This window comes from Coturnix japonica, chromosome 2 (assembly GCF_054131305.1).
Source record: "Coturnix japonica strain WE chromosome 2, WE-NBRP24, whole genome shotgun sequence".
Classification (NCBI taxonomy): Eukaryota; Metazoa; Chordata; class Aves; order Galliformes; family Phasianidae; genus Coturnix; species Coturnix japonica.
This window is the reverse complement of record NC_140664.1, coordinates 89,295,760-89,311,917: the sequence shown is the minus strand read 5'-3', so window position 1 is coordinate 89,311,917 and position 16,158 is coordinate 89,295,760. Positions and strand designations below refer to the sequence as shown.

The window sequence follows — 16,158 nt, the reverse complement described above, 5'->3', positions numbered from 1 at the left end:
TCCTCTTGAACCCAAAGACCCTGCCTCTCTACCCAGAATGTACTGTATGGACTTATAACGTATAATTGTGTGTATATTTTGCTAAGACAGAGTGTTTGTTTTCTGAACAGTGTAGTAGATGGACAAGCATTATGTAGGTGTTCCTTACTCTTCTATCAGGATTTCTCATGAGTTCATGGTGGGACTTGAATATGCACACAATAGAAAACATGGCTATCTGTAGGTGTATAGGAAAAAACAGAGGAAACAGAAGATGGTGCGTTTACAGTGTTGGCAGAAACAAATGAATAACAGCCAAAAAAACTTCAAAGTACAAAAATAATAACAGTAACAGAATTCTGTCTGTGATGTATTTGTAGTCATCTGGATGGGCTGTGGTCTGCATGTAACCTTGGATGAACGATCTAATTACTTTGTACTAATATAACTATATAATAGCATAATTTACTTGCCTATATAAGCTGTAAAGTGTATTTTATTGTATAATAATTACATACAAGGCAAAGCTGACTCCCAGCCTTTATCGGTAGTTACAAAAATAAGACTACATGTTTAAAATGTAAGAGGAGCATTAAAAAAATACAATAATGTCAGCTTAAATGTGCTTGGAAGTTATTTTCTGGGTTATAGTTCTATCTGGATATTTCCAGTAAATTACTGTAGCTCGTTTTCACTTAATTATATTCTTTGACTACTGTGATACTTTCTTAAGTATTTATGTTGCCTCTGCTTTTGGTCTTGCAGCAGGAGACACTATGTATGAAATTAACAGAATTCTAGGATGAATCTAAGAGAAAAAGTTTATCTAGGATTAAATTTTGCAAACGTGATAGTGGGCATAAGCTACTAGAGAACAGGGCACAGGCTGCAGATCCCTAGAGTGTAAATCAGTTACAAATATCTGGAACTCTTTAGTTCAGGCAGTAACTTCTGATTTGCTTAAGTTCAGAGATTTCGAGTATAGCATTAACTGAAAATCATTTTGATGATAATTTCATATTTGGGACTGGAATCAGGCCACATGATAAACCTATGGGAAATACAGAAAACACAGAAAATTTATGTTAAGATAATACTGTGACTGATCCATCAGACAGACTTTACAAGGACACTTGATTTTATGCGTTTGTCTCCATAAGAAGCACGGGGGAGCTTTGAGAGAGAAAGCAACTAGATTCCCAAAAGCTATACTGTAGGATATGTATTGGTTAAAATCAAATGATTCTATCCTATAACATCTTTCTCTTTACTGTTGCCTTTCCAGACAGTCCTTCTGACTTGATACTTTTTTTTTGCTGAGACACTTAATTTTTTGCCTTTTTTTTTTTTTTTTTTTTTCTTCTTCTCTTTTTTTGGCTCTGCAGTTCTGTGCAACACTTGGAACCACACCTTGCTGCTCCTTTGACAAACTGCTAGAACTGGGTCCTATTTGTAAGTCTTTTATCTGCTGCTACTTTCTAAAATTGCAGATACCGGTTTTACGCTATGCTGAGTCATTTCCAGGGTATTGTGCAGTGTCACTGCCTGAATTCAGTAAAGCTACTTACAGATGAGTCTTTAAGTTACGGTTTTCTTTCTAATGTTAGATCAAACAGTCTCAGACCACTAAAGACGACTGAAGGCATTGCCTCAAGGTTTTTAAAGGAGCATTTTGGAATGATTTCAATGAAAACACACTGCATTTTAGTTTGTAACTTTCTTCTTCAGGCCTTTCTACCTGCCAAAAGTGGCTAGAGCAACGGAGGAGATCACAGAAAAGCTGACCTCCAAGTCTCCTCTGCGCCCAAAGTTTTGTTTCTGTTTGGTTCGAATGACTACAAAAGGCAGGGAAATTATGCACCAAAAAATCATATGTATTCGTAGTCCTTCCTTTTTTCTATGCTATTTCCTTCTTGCAAGAAGACAGGACAAGTGCTAGGGTGCTGAACACAGTGGACAAACCAAGGACTCTTCATAGGTTTTTCTGTGTTAATGATCTGCTAAGGCAAGCTTTGATCTGCAGAGAGGCTTGGTCAAAAGAATATGCTTACTGGCTGATGAAAGTTTGACAGAATTGCATCATATATATTCCAGTGTATCTTTAGAGCAGGCTATTTATAGGCATGGAACTTTGATCTTTTGTTCCTTTATTCAAGCAGAATCTAAAATAGAGTTTAGGTGGTGGTGCTATGCTTTAAGTTCCCTGCTTCTCAGCTCAACCCCCAAGACTCAGTGTTCTAGTTCTCCTTTCTGAAAAAGTTTTCTAGTAGTCTGCTTAGCAGCTTGAAAGTATTTTGCTCTTCAGATGACTCCTACAGACCTGACCTAATAAAACGGTAGCACAAATACTCCTTGGGATAGCAACTAAGTGTGACTGTTTCGCCAAGCACTCTCAGTGTCTTCCTGCTTATGCAATGGAGTCCAGCAGGATTACATACTAATCACATTGTATGTCTTAAACTAGCATTTTATTTCTTTTTGTGTAGAGGAATCTTCTTGTTAATGTAAATGACCGGAAGTCCTATCAAATAAAGGCAGTGTCTCAAACCAAATACAGGCAAAAAAAAATAATCACATGAACTTTGAGCATTTTTTCAAATAAGTCTACCTTAGAATGGTCTGGGTTGGAAGGGACCTTAAAGACCACCCAGTTCTAACTCCCATACTGTGGGAGCATGGCCTTGAATGCCTCCCCACAGCTTCTCTGTGCAGCTGTACCAGGGCCTCACTGCCCTCCGAGTGAAGAATTTCCACCTAACGTCTGACCTAAAATATCCCTTTTAGTTTGAAACTATTTCCATGTGTCTTATCACTATCAATACATTTGAAAAGTCAGTCTCCTTATAAGCCTCCTGAAAGGCTGCAATGAGACCTCTCTTGGGCCTTCTTCAGGCTAAGCAGGCCCAGCTCCCCAGCCTCTCTTTGTGGATAAAGTGTTTCAGCCACCTGACCATATTCATGGCCCTGCTGGAAATGCTCCAACAGCTCCATTCTGGCACTTGGGTCCAAGATCTGGATGTAGTACTCCCTGATGAATGCAGAGTAGAGGGGAACGATGATGATTACCTCCCTCACCTTGCTGGCCACCACTCTTTTGATGATGAAAAGAGTAATGTTGTGCAAAATGTAGTTTGCAGGAATGTAGATTCCTGCATGACCTTGGTGCCTTGCTGCAGATCTGAGTGTATGTACATTGTATGTACAAATATGCATTAGAATTAGTTTGTGAGAAGTGTTAAGATTTTATATGGGCTTCGGTCATCATTTCATGGACTAGTGTGTTTACAGTGTGAATTAATACTGAGGATTAATAGCAGAGTGTGATTATCTAATTGCAGTGAGTAATCAAAACTGGTCTTTTTAGTACTCGCTCTTGATTAAATGTATCAGTCCTCAAAATGAGTAGATTGTTTCCCATGGTTCAAAAGCCTCTATATGCACATACCAGTATGTGAAAAAAACCTGTTTAAAAATGTGTGTTTATATGTCACTTATGAGTTAAAAGCAGAGAGCACAGCTAGAACTCCAGCTCCTCTTGCTAATGAGGTGTTATTACTATAGGAGTGAATAACTACATCTTTAGATATGTATTTTAAAGTATATTTTAGTGGTACTTCCATTAAAATTGTTTAATATTTTATGCTGCTTAATTGTAATAAGAAAAACCTAAATATGTAGGGACTCTGCTGCTCTAGAAGAAATGGAAAGGAAGAATAACATTTTATGCATACATCTTAATGTAATAATGGAAACCCAAATGGTAGCAACGTTTCATGTCTTAAGTTTAAATTGGGAAAATACAGACATCAAAGAAAATCTCTCAAGAACTTTGTTTCATACATTTTAATCTTCTGTTTCATTTATTTTCCATTCAGTTCTTCTTCTTCTTCTTTTTTTTTTTTTTTTTAGGTAATAAGGAAAATATCTGGATGCATATTGATGCAGCCTATGCTGGGAGTGCATTCATCTGTCCTGAATTCAGGCATTTTTTAAATGGAGTGGAGGTGAAGTGTTTTTTAAGCCACCTATTAAAACCTTGCTCTTCTATAGAATCTTTCCTATTAAAGAAACATCCAATTGTAATGGCTTTTCTAGAATCTCAAAGTATTCTGCACTTCAACTTACACTACAAATCTCTGCGTATTCTATTGCCTTTCTTACTTATGTTTATGTATTACTGGTTTATTCTGGAAGTATGAAAATTATGACAGTATGTGAAAGTCACTCAAGAATGGCAAACAGTAGTTAACCAAATACCCTCAAAAAAGCACATCTGTAACACACTAATTCTATATAATAATAATAAATTAGTGTGCTCATTATACCTGATTTTTGCTTGCATCCTGAGAATCAGGTAGAATACAATAAGTAGCTGTATCTCAAAAAGAGACAGTTTAATAACCAAGAGAGCTAAATGAAACACTCCCACAGCAGCTCTTGTGTTCCTTTCCCCCCCGCACCCCCTCACTTGCTGCGCTACTTGGCATTCAGTTGCTTAGATAAGGATACTTCAATTTCCTGCTGTTCCCCTCAGACAGTCGGATAAGACCTTGTCTTCTGTGTCAGTGGAGAAAATATTGCTGTTTGGTGAAGGCAGAAGTTTAAACACAGCACAGATAGGTAGTGACTAATAAAGAAGAAGAGGGAACCCCACCCCCAAGCAAATAAAGCATTTCTTTCTGTCTCTTTTTTATCAGCAAATGAAGCTTGTTGTAATTTCCTGTGGGGGAATATATTTTAACTTATTGTTATTGGTTCCTGAAGGAAATGAAACAGCATCCCTTGTCTGGTCCAGCATTTGCCATAAAAGTAAATATTTAACAACCACAGATAGGTTTCTTGCCTTGTGCAATTCAGGGAGATAGATCAGTAGCCAGAATGATAGATAATCTTTTACGAGATAAACTGTTAATTGCTTACAAGTAACAAGGAAAGTTCCCAGAAGCAAATGAGAATGAACAATGCTACATGGAGCAATCAGACCCTAGTGCTTCCAGGCCCCCATCTCTCCTTACATTTGACAGCTGATTGCCTCTGCCTTTCTTAACATATAGCCTACAGAAGAAGCCTTTTCCACATGATGTCAATCTCACTTATCTGCGTTTCCTCTGATGATGCGTCAAATAACACTGGCCTTTCCCATCATTTATATAATGTATTGTGAATACTTGTTTGTTCTGTGTAGGCTTTTTCTTTCAGCTTTAGAAGAAAAGATGATTTCCACTAAAAGAAAAAAGCTTGGCCCTAGAAAAATAAGTAATTTCCTGATCATCTGTAATTTGATGGTTAAACTGATTCACAGTTTCTAAACAAAATATATCATTCATCTCTCTACCTGAATTTTGTCTTTATCTCTTAAATTATCTTGGAAATAGAAAACTAGTGAATCATTTTGGAAATTTGATATGAATAGCAGCAGCTATTGCTGACTATGTTTATGTTTGTTATGTGAGAAATTATTTAGTTTATAGTGAAATCTATACTTCTGCATACTGTGTGTATCTGACAGGTGTAATTGTTAGCAAGTTCTCCAAGTTCTGATGATAACAGTAGTTTAACTGCACAATAAATCTAAATTCAGTTCCCAAAATGAAACAAAGATATAATTGCAGTAATTAATAAGTAAGGTGGTATCAGTATGAACGTTATCTGTAAAGCTGCTGTTCAGGGATGCATTCATAGTTTAGGTATACGGAGATAATTTGATTAAGTTATAGCATTGGCATTTTCTCTTTCATAATGATTTTATTTATCTGTTTTCAGTTTGCAGATTCATTTAACTTTAATCCCCACAAATGGCTCCTAGTGAATTTTGACTGCTCTGCTATGTGGTAAGTATTATAAAAAAAGGAAATATTACGATACAAAAACCACATGTTCATTTAATCCACCTTTCTAGTAATGGACGTTTATTTAAATTTCTGTATTGGAAAGAGCTGTGGATGGCTTTAACTCTTGTAATTTACAACATTCTCTATTTCATATAATCCAAATTTATAACAAGTACAATTTAGAAGAGGACCGAGCTCTGCATACTGTTGTAGAGATGGAGAAATCCCTAAAAGTTGGCAGATTCATACTTGCTCTATTCTGCAAACATTTAACACACGGATGTGCAATCTTTTGTCTTGCTTGGACTGCACTGGGTGAAGAAGTATTGTTTTGGGCTGCATATAAAATGTATAATATATCTAAAGTATCTAAGTCACAAAACTTCTTATTTTATTATATTAAAAAAAAATAAAAAGAGGGCAACAAAACATAAAACTAGAGGGATATATGGCCTTGTTTTTTGTGAAACTAACACATCAGACTGGTTCAGTGGTAGCGGCTGCAATTCTTGTGTTGCTCTGAAGGTTCTTGTTAGAGATTTTTGATCTAATTTTATTCCTCCTGTAGTTCATCCTTAAAAATAGTTGTTCACAAATGTATCTACTGCCAAAAGTCATTGACACGAATAAAGCGTGGTAGTGAAACGAGGGTTATTCTTCTCTTGTAAGAGAGGTCTTATAAAAGTCTAGTAAAGAGATACGATCATTTCTACTTTGAGGTGAGTGTCTGATTGCAAGTCTATATATTACATTTCTTCTGCAGTGAATGTGCCAACTTATTAAACTATTTTATGAAATAACACAAGCCCAGGTTTAATAATAAGAAAACTTATGTGTCTGCTTAAAAAGAAAATATGTAATTTCAGAGGCACACATACATGAGTAGGTTGAAATAATATTTCTGACCATCACATTACACTGATTTGACTGTGTGTGTGGTAGAAGTAAGAGGTGGAGTTAGCACTGCACTGCTTCCTCCCCTCCACCGAGTTCCATTGTCAACTACACAGTCTGTGCTCAAGCTATGTGCAGCTGGCTCATAATAAATGCCATTAAAATTCATAAAATAATGTTAGAAGTTTAGAATCCTGTGGGTCCATCTTACCAGCTGTAGACAGCTACATATGGCCCACAGGCAGTGGGTTAGACATGCCCAATTTAAAATACAAACAAAAAAAACCAAAACTGCCTTTAAGGATGTTAATACAATGAACAGTACGTTAAACAGATCTTTTTCTTCTTTTTCATAAAGTTTCATGTTGGAGCCTTGATTCTTTCAAAAGCTTGTCTAAGAATGGTTGCAATTTAGATGATGAAAAGCAGTTTATTTCCAAAAGTATTTTTGGAATTTGGTATGGATTTTTCCATTTCCCCAGATGACAGCAGAGATTACAGTTTGATATGAAAGGGTGCCAGTGTAGAAACCTGTAGGTGTACTTTGAAACAAAGTAAATTAATCACAGCAGTAGTAATAACTTTCCATAATAGGTGATCCTATTGTGTCCCAAAGGAATTTCCAGAACCTAATGTCTACGAGCATCACGATTAATGATACTTATTATCAAAATAGCGAATCAGTAAACACAGACTATTTATCAAGATAAATTAAAACATCACTTTCAGTTATCACTGAACAAGATTTTTGCAGAATTGAAACAAGAAGGGAAAACTGAAAATTTCCTTTAAAAAAAAACTTTAAGGCATCATCCAGAAAAAAAGTCACCCTTTCCTGAAAGAAAAGATTAATAAGTATGTGACAGTGGTTATTCAGTTGCTTTTGGTTAATCTTTGGCTCTTTTGAAATCCTTAATGAAGTTGACTTTTGTACAAATATGCGTATTATTCAGATCATATGGTACACTTTTGAATGCAAGACTGTTCCTGACATAAACACTTCAAATATTCCAAACCTTTTTCTTTTTTTTTTTTTTAATTTTTCTTAGATAAATGGCTTAGATTCAACTCATTTGTTAGTAATGGCAGTGATTAGGCTCCAGCTTACAAATCCCTCATAACTAGCAGTCTGTTCATATGAAAACAGGGAGAAGAAGGAACTCCTTTGCCAGTTTCTCCCATCTTTTTCCTGTTATTTGAAGACATTGGTAGCCACTCTCAGAAATGATAAAATTCATTATCATTCTCTTTAATGTTTGTGGGACAATTAGGAGCCAGTGTATTGTCCCTACAAGTTAAATTTCTTATTAATTCCACTTCCACCTATATCCCTTTGGAACCATGTTAGAACTTTTTACCTAGCTGTCCAGGAAAATGAGATGTATACAAACATACTGAAATTCCCATTTCAGGAGATTTTAGCTTTTCCCTGACAAATCTTAGACTTCAGATGTAAGGGAGTGTACTCTTGAAGTGCTTTTCTCCATTTTGTTTCCTGCCTTTTTAGGTATTATTTCACTTCAAGGAATCTTAAGAGACCTTACAAAATGTCTGCTTACTGAAGGCTGCACAACTATAGCCTCATACTAAGGCTTCATTTCAACAAGACATTTTTATATTGGTGTTATTTGCTTGGTATGGAATGAAGTATATAATTGAAGTTAAGCTCGTTGTGTTGAAGTCACAACAATAATATTTTTATGTAACTTGGGTGTATTGCCTATGGAATGAGTTGCACAAATATATCAAAGTAATCAAACACATGGAATAAATACAATAGAGCAATTTAGAGATTTTTTTTTTTTCAACAAAAATATACGTCACCAAAAAACCAACTATTTCTGGGGCCTATGCTTGATACTCACCTCTGTTATTTGCCTGTAATGCTGACTGAAAAGACGAAAACTCATTTGGAATGTGATAATAAGGGATGAAGGAGCCTGGTAAAAAGAAATAAATGTGATAGTTACATAGTCCTTTCAGGATCCATAGGAAGTATTAACCATGATTTTTTAACAATACAGAAAGAGTTCAATAAATGACTTGTCAAAGTCAAATCAAACTGAATTCTGATGAAGGTTTCTAATTCATCCAGACTTACTTAGTGGTTTCATCACTTTCTCCAATGGCCACATTTCATCTTCTTGCAAGTTGATTAAGAAAATCCAGCCACTAGATCTGTAATGTAATTACTTAACCACTTGGTGCACTATGAAGCACTGATGTAATCTGGGATTTGGAAATAATTTCATTATCAGTCTTTTGCAAGATATTCTGAAACTTCTTGATACACAGAAAAAAAAAATAGATCCTAAGGGGAAAAAAAAAAAAATACAATGTCTCTTAGAAGGATGTGGTTTTTTTTTTTAATATTTATATATTGAGGTCTTTTAAAAAACTCTTAAAAAAAGCTTTGAAACTAACAGGCAGTTTTGTCTGGCCTGTTTAGTTGGTACTCTGGAATATTATAAAAGAAGAAATGTATGCTTTCAGAGAGAGTAAAAGTAATCCTCTTACAAAAGTCTTGTTAATTTTGCTTTTCTATTGATCTTTTCAGGGTGTAAGAGTTAACTTTTGTTCAGAAAGTTTGTTTTGTGTTTAAAGACAGGTGCTAATAGGAAATATTCTTCTGTAAGTGGAAGCAAAATGTTCTTGTTGGCTTGTAATATTAAGCCATCTCTGCTCTTTTTTTATCTATTGAAATTGTAAACATCATTAAAATGTGCAGAATAGAATGAGGCTGCTAAAAGCTTCCAATGTGCAATCCAAATAGTTTCCTTTTCACAGATTTTCACTGCTTTATCCACTATAACTTTCACTATGTATTTCATATGATGCGTACTTAATATGTGAATTTTATGCCATTGAAAATAGATCTTAATAGCCTGTTGCTATCACATCAAACTTTTAAAAATAAGTCAAGTTTATGAAAAAAATCTTTGAAATATATGTTCAGGCTCCTTCAGTCAAGCTTGGGTATTTGCAAAGAAAGTAAAGAGCACCACTTCTCTCTGTTACCAGACCACACAAGCACTTACTGCGAAGAAGGTTAAACACAAAGTGTGAAATCTAGACAGGGTGTATAGAGGTGCAGTTCAACTGATTCATATACATCTATGTCCAAGCTTTGGATTTATTTTAGTAATCCTATTAGATAGTATTTTACGGTTGCCAGATTATGACCTGCAAAGTCTCAACTGGAACAGCCACCATTTGAAAAATGCAGGAACATCACAAAGATCACTAATGCCACTTTAATAGCAATCCATACATCAATCCACACTTGATTGGGACATTAATATCTTCTAACTGAACAGATATTCCTGCATAGTTTTTATCCGTTCCATTGTTTAGCACAGCATATCACAGGAGAAGGAATGAATCTCTCAGAATACACCTAATAATATTTTTATGTAACTTGGGTGTATTGCCTATGGAATGAGTTGCACAAATATATCAAAGTAATCAAACACATGGAATAAATACAATAGAGCAATTTAGAGATTTTTTTTTTCAATATTTAACCTAATTAAAATTGCTTTTAGACAATAGTTTACTTTTTTATATATGTGTGTGTGTGTATATAATCAAAAATATTCTGAATGTCTTTTGCTGTTTTTTAAATGTGCATAAACTTGTGTATCTTCAGCTAGGTACTTCCCATAACTGAAGTCAAGGTAACTTCAGTACCTTCCTTACTCTTAAAGTGAGATGCAGGTAGAAAAAATGACAAAAGGTCATGACTTTTGCCCTTTAGAGTACCCCCACATTGAAATAATTACTGCTTGCTTTGTGAAATATTAATAGGCCAAATGGAATTACGTAGTGGTTTTTCCTTTTTTGATTTCTAGTTCTTTCCGCCTGCCTTTGTAGAGGTGAGTCAGTCTTATACATGGAGTGCTTCCCGCTGGTGCAACTGAGCTTACTTTCTCTCTGAGGTGGCTACACCATGTCAGTGGTTGCAGCATGGGAAGACAGTGGCCAGCATCCTTAGAGCCCCAGCACTGTTCTGCATTCTGGGAAGCAACAGCTCTTCCCACACTGCTTTGTACTGCAGTAATTTGCAGGCAACTTCTGTTGACTGCAAACATGAACATTGCTTTAACTAGTCTCACATTCTGGTGTGATTGTCTATCACCATAAAAAGATCCTCTGCGTCTGTTTCTTATCTGTTTTTAAACATGTAGTTATGCAGTCATGCTGCCCGTTCCTGCTGAGCCTTACACTTACTGCTTGTAAGTACAGTACTGATATTGCTGTGAAAAAGTACTGAAAATGGCACAGGCTGTGCTCAGGAAATATGCCAGTTTAAACACATTTAGTTTTCCTTTGCTTCTGGAAATCTAATGCTTTAAATTTTAATTCTTATATTTCTCTCTCTCTCTCTCTCTTTTTTTTTTTTTTTTGTCTTCTTTTGATGCAGGGTGAAAAAAAGATCAGATTTAATCTGTGCTTTTAAATTAGAACCTCTTTACCTGCAGCATGACCACCAGGAGTCTGGTAATTTTATTGATAAATACTATTACCATGCACACTGATATTTAACATTATAAAAATGGTTTAAGATGACAGCTGAAATTTTTAAAACTAGCTAAGTTGTTTAGCAGCCTGTTTCCATATTCAAAATGCCTTAGGAAGTGAAGTTTATTGAAGTGCAAACACATCTAGTGAGATTTTAGTTTGTAGAAAAAACAACCGAGAGGAAGCCATGTCGTGAGACATTGTATTAATCATTTTATATTCGGATTTCCTCCACTCCAAATTTACCACTGTTTTTTTTCCTAGCTATGGATTCAAGTTCTGATTCATATTTTCAAATAGTCGTGTCAGGAGCAAACATTCCCTGAAACTGCAAAGAAAGGATGAGCTGTGTTTGGTATCTGTGCTGTCTCCTGTGATAGCTATCTGAGACACTGTCCTGTTGCACTCGTTCTTAAATTGACTGTAGCAAAGGAGGAAAGTGCAGGCTATTGGTCTTGTATGAAATTCTCACAAAAACTCCTCCTGGAGTGCTCACAAACAAGGTATAGATCTTAGATCCTGTACAAAGCTCCTTTACAGATTAAGTGTTGCTCCCTGCACATACCTAGCACTGCAAAGTGGCATTTACCATCCTGAAGGTCACTGACATTTAAATTAGAATTGCAGAATCACAGAATATTCTGAGTTAGAAGGACCCATAATTGTCATCAAGTCCAACTCCTGTCTTCAAAAAGGACCACTCAAAAATCAGACCATATGACTGAGATGACTGTCCAGACACATCTTGAACTCTGTAAGGTTGGGACGATAACCACTGCCCTGGGGAGCCTATTTTGGTGCCTTCTACCCTTCAGATGAAGAATCTTTTCCTGATAACAGATCTGACCCTTCCCTGATGCGGTTCCATGCCATTCCTACAGGTCCAGTGCTGCCAGCAGAGGGATGACATCAGCTCTGCCTCTCCGCTCCTCCTTGTGAGGAGCTGTAGGACACAGTGAGGCCTCTTTATTTAATTAATACCACCTAGAATTCCACTGTTCATGAAAATCTATTCCTGTGCCCCAATTCTGACCTGTCAGAGCTTTTGTATTTTATACTTATTTTTACATTTTGTTTTTCTGCATTTCCAGGCAGTGCAATTATGGAACAGGGCAACAAATATACTTGTCACTAGCTTTTAATTAATGTATAAGAAAAATGTTTCTTTTGAGAAAAAAATCCGAAGTTAATTAAGGTGAAAATATATTCTTGTGAAAATTGACAGCACTGATACAAGCATATGAGGGCTTCCCCAGGTTAACTAACACCAAAGGAAAATGAAACCCTTCTTATTGGCCTAAAAACTTTATCTCTCAGGTGGATAAAAGGTTATCCAGTCTTTGCGCTGCATTCCCTAGCTGTGTTATTATTTCATTTGATCTGGACATAAAGATTCTAAGTAGATCAGCTGATTATTAGCAGTCAAGCGATGCTAGTATTTTCTCTGTTCTATTCCTATTTGCTGACAGTCTTCCAAAGATCTGGACAGCTTTCCAAATGCCAACACCTCCAGTTGAACTGTCAAATCCAACCCACACATATGCCTTCAGTCAAAATGTCCAGAGTTTCAAGGCTGTTTCTGTCACTGTTGATCCCTGTGTGATTTATGGGATGTCAGCCCTCCCGGAAGTAAGATTTGTCTAATGGAGGATCTTATTTTCTGAGTGTGTCTCAGGTCTGAGAATTCCCACTGTGGTCTACAATGCAAATGGAGTAGCATTTTTGAATTCACTCATCTCTCACTCAGGAATTTAAATGAGCGGAAAAATATATCTATCTGTGAGCAATTAGTCTTAATAACCATATGGCAATTATGTGTGCCCTCAAGAGGAAAGTCTTTATTTTGTCATTAATTATAATTTTATGTGATTTGCATCATCCCACCAGGAAGATTATACTAGCTTGCCTGGGAGCCCAGGATATAGGTCAAATCCTAATGGCAGTGTAAGAATAGTGAGCTCCATACTCTATTGTAAAAGCTGCATGTGCTCCCACAATGCAGTTCCTCCTGGTTAAATACAGATGCAAGGCTAAGGCTTGTAATCAAAGACTGATCATTGACTCCATTCTGCTTCACAGCTTGTGAAAGGCGTTGTTGTGGATCATTAGACATAGCCCCTTGCAGCAGCGTAGGATTATTTATCTATCACCAGTTGCTTTACTTTCTTTGCTACCAGCCTTGCAGCTATCAAATAAAAATGGCTGTGACCGTGCAGAGCATGAATGTTATCAGATTACCCTGTTACTGAGCTGAGACCGCCATGTTCATTCTTTGAAGTCCAGAAACAGGATAACTGCTGTTCCTTTTTTCCCCCCTTTTAGATGACAACCTAGGAATATGCTAAAGAACCAAATGGCTGTATGTTTCAGGGAGGAAGGATCATGAGTTTTGACTGCATGCATGTGAGAATCTTGGCAAGGGAGATTGAAACACAGGAAATTAAGTCTTTTATTTATTTGTTTGTTTGTTTAAAGTGTCCTAGGAAACTGGAAGGCTGGGAATTACAGAAATGATGTAGACTAGTTAATTCATAAGCTACAGTTCTATTTAGTACCTGGGAGCACTTAGACTGCACTTTTCCAAGGAAAAACTATTTGCTTACTGCAAGTAGTCCAGCTTTACCACAAAATTAGCCTAATTACCCAATTCAAGCAAAGGTAGAAGCACCTTTGTGCAGTCATATAAAAGACAACTAATAATGCCTTCTGCTGCATCCTTGGACTGCTTTAGGCTTGGTCAAGCTGTGTTTGTATGAGGTTTTTTTTTTCAGTACATGAAATAAAAAGCCATAAACATGAAGAATATTCTTCAGACAGGAAGAGAGTCAATTCCCTGAGTCACATTTGCCAGTCACTTATTATACATGCTGAAGAATGAGCAACAAATGCATGAATGGGCATAAAAGGTAGTCGGGAATGCTTTATTTTGAAAAGCATTGGTTTGGGGATTCTACGCAACAAAATTAATAAAAGCTGCTTTATCTACTACTTCTTTTCCTTACAAGGGGAAAATAAACAAAATCCTGAGTCTGTGATCCCTATGGAATCTTAAGTCGTAACAAAAAAGAAAAGCGTTTAATTTATAAGTGGTATATTCTGACTAGCCAAGGAGTTCCAATTAATGCTGGTGATGCTTGTTTGTAGAAAGCATCCAGAATAGCTAGAAAACAGCATGCTCAATGGTACTAGAGTGACTGTAGGCTTTGGCTGTTACGATGAAGAAATGCAATTATTTTCTCTTTAACTTTCAGGCCTCATAACAGATTACCGGGTAAGTGCATCAATATAATCAATAATATTACCACTTGCATACACTGATACGTCCAGAGATTTTGTTTTCCATTGCTTTCATAAACTTCAAAACATTGCCTTCCTTTTTCGGATGCATTCAGCTTGCTAAATTTTTAATGTTACTGAAGCTGAAACTTAAAGCTCTCCTTTTGGAAAAAGAAAAGAAGCAAAAAACAAAATAAACACACTGTTTAAAGGCTGAGTGTGTACTGCATATGTAATATTTTAAGGTTTAATCAGTAGAAAGAAATTGCTTAAAGATTTTATTTTTTAGACTAGTGGATAATATTTAAAATGCACTTTTTAACCTTGACAATAGAAAATCTTTTGTTTTGAAGTAGAAAACAGGCCACTCATACCAGATGCTGGCCCCACAGCTGCAAGCCAATACCTCCTTTTTCCAAAGACTTTGAGGAGAATTCAGAATGCAAATGGACAATTTGATTTGGCTTGTGACTCTTTCATTCTGCCAACAGCCTTCTTTTCTACTTCTCATTTGAGTGATTTGAGTATTAAACAGTCATAGTAGGGCACGAGCCCAAACTGTCCATTTCTGTTATTACTGGGCCCACCCCAAGCTATGGCCTCTAGTATCTGAAATGGGTTGCATTTAGAAGTCATTGCAGCATATACAGTTTCTATGGTATCACTGCAAGGCTGACTTCTAATATGGATGCCTCCTGCTTGCCCGCAGCACTGGCAGATCCCCCTGGGGAGGAGGTTCCGCTCCCTGAAGCTCTGGTTTGTGCTGAGGATGTATGGGGTCAAGGGACTGCAGGAACACATCCGCAAGGTAACTGCAATGTGTTTTCTTGGGTGCCCTGCATGGGCATGGGATAGCAGGGGAAAATTAACTTCATCCATACCTGTCTTCTAAAACTTGTATGCATCAGAAAGCAGTGGCTTTAAGAGAGCTCAGGTAAGTAGGAGTAATGCTTGTTTGCTCTGATTCTATGTGGTGGCAGGATCAGAACTGTCACCTGTTTTGTATTAATCTTTAGAGAATACAAGTTTCGGAAGTGTTGAAACTTATACAATGCAGCATCATAGGTACCTCTCAAATTAAGCCAGAGTATATTGATGTTTTTTGGGGGCAGGGGGAAAAAAGCATGAAAACAGACATTATCTCTTTATGTTATGAATGGGCAAGCATTGATTGAATGTTTAGATTAATAATTAAGGTCATTGGGCTACATTTAGGATTCAGGAACTTATATGGCATGTTTGCCTAGCCTTAAAGAGATAATTTCTGCTAGTTCTGTTTCCTGTTTAAAGTGCTTTTAAACAAACAAACAAACAAACAAAACCCACAACGTGTACAATTTATAGTTTGTTAGCACTGCTGTGTATAAGTACTAAGTTTAGACTTGATTTAGACCTGGCACCAGTCTAAATCATATATATTTACTTTCTTTGTGGCAGTAAAATCAAATTCAAGCATGCTTTTCCTTTTTGTGAAGTTTGGGGAAACTTCTAGTGAGAGGAGCTCTATGACTTGGCTGTAAATATTTACAAAAATATCCATTAGCTGAGAATCTGCTCTCATATACCAAACTCTCTGCAGACACACATTCCTTTCTGTTGTGGTACTAAACAGATTAAGCCCTAAGAAAGGCTTCTCCTGCCATTGTAAAATAGTTGC

At 36.4% G+C, this 16,158-nt stretch overlaps 1 protein-coding gene across 4 annotated transcripts in view; it reads left to right on the top strand.

Moving 5' to 3' along the window:
* DDC (dopa decarboxylase) overlaps positions 1-16,158 on the top strand; it is a 64,799-nt gene that overhangs the window by 36,314 nt on the left and 12,327 nt on the right. For all 4 annotated transcript variants that reach the window (XM_015854341.3, XM_015854338.3, XM_032442456.2 and 1 more), the window contains 6 exons: positions 1,365-1,431; positions 3,889-3,983; positions 5,743-5,810; positions 11,128-11,204; positions 14,477-14,496; positions 15,211-15,309. In XM_015854341.3, coding sequence (XP_015709827.1) covers positions 1,365-1,431; positions 3,889-3,983; positions 5,743-5,810; positions 11,128-11,204; positions 14,477-14,496; positions 15,211-15,309 — 426 coding nt within the window. The remainder of the gene's footprint in view (positions 1-1,364; positions 1,432-3,888; positions 3,984-5,742; positions 5,811-11,127; positions 11,205-14,476; positions 14,497-15,210; positions 15,310-16,158) is intronic.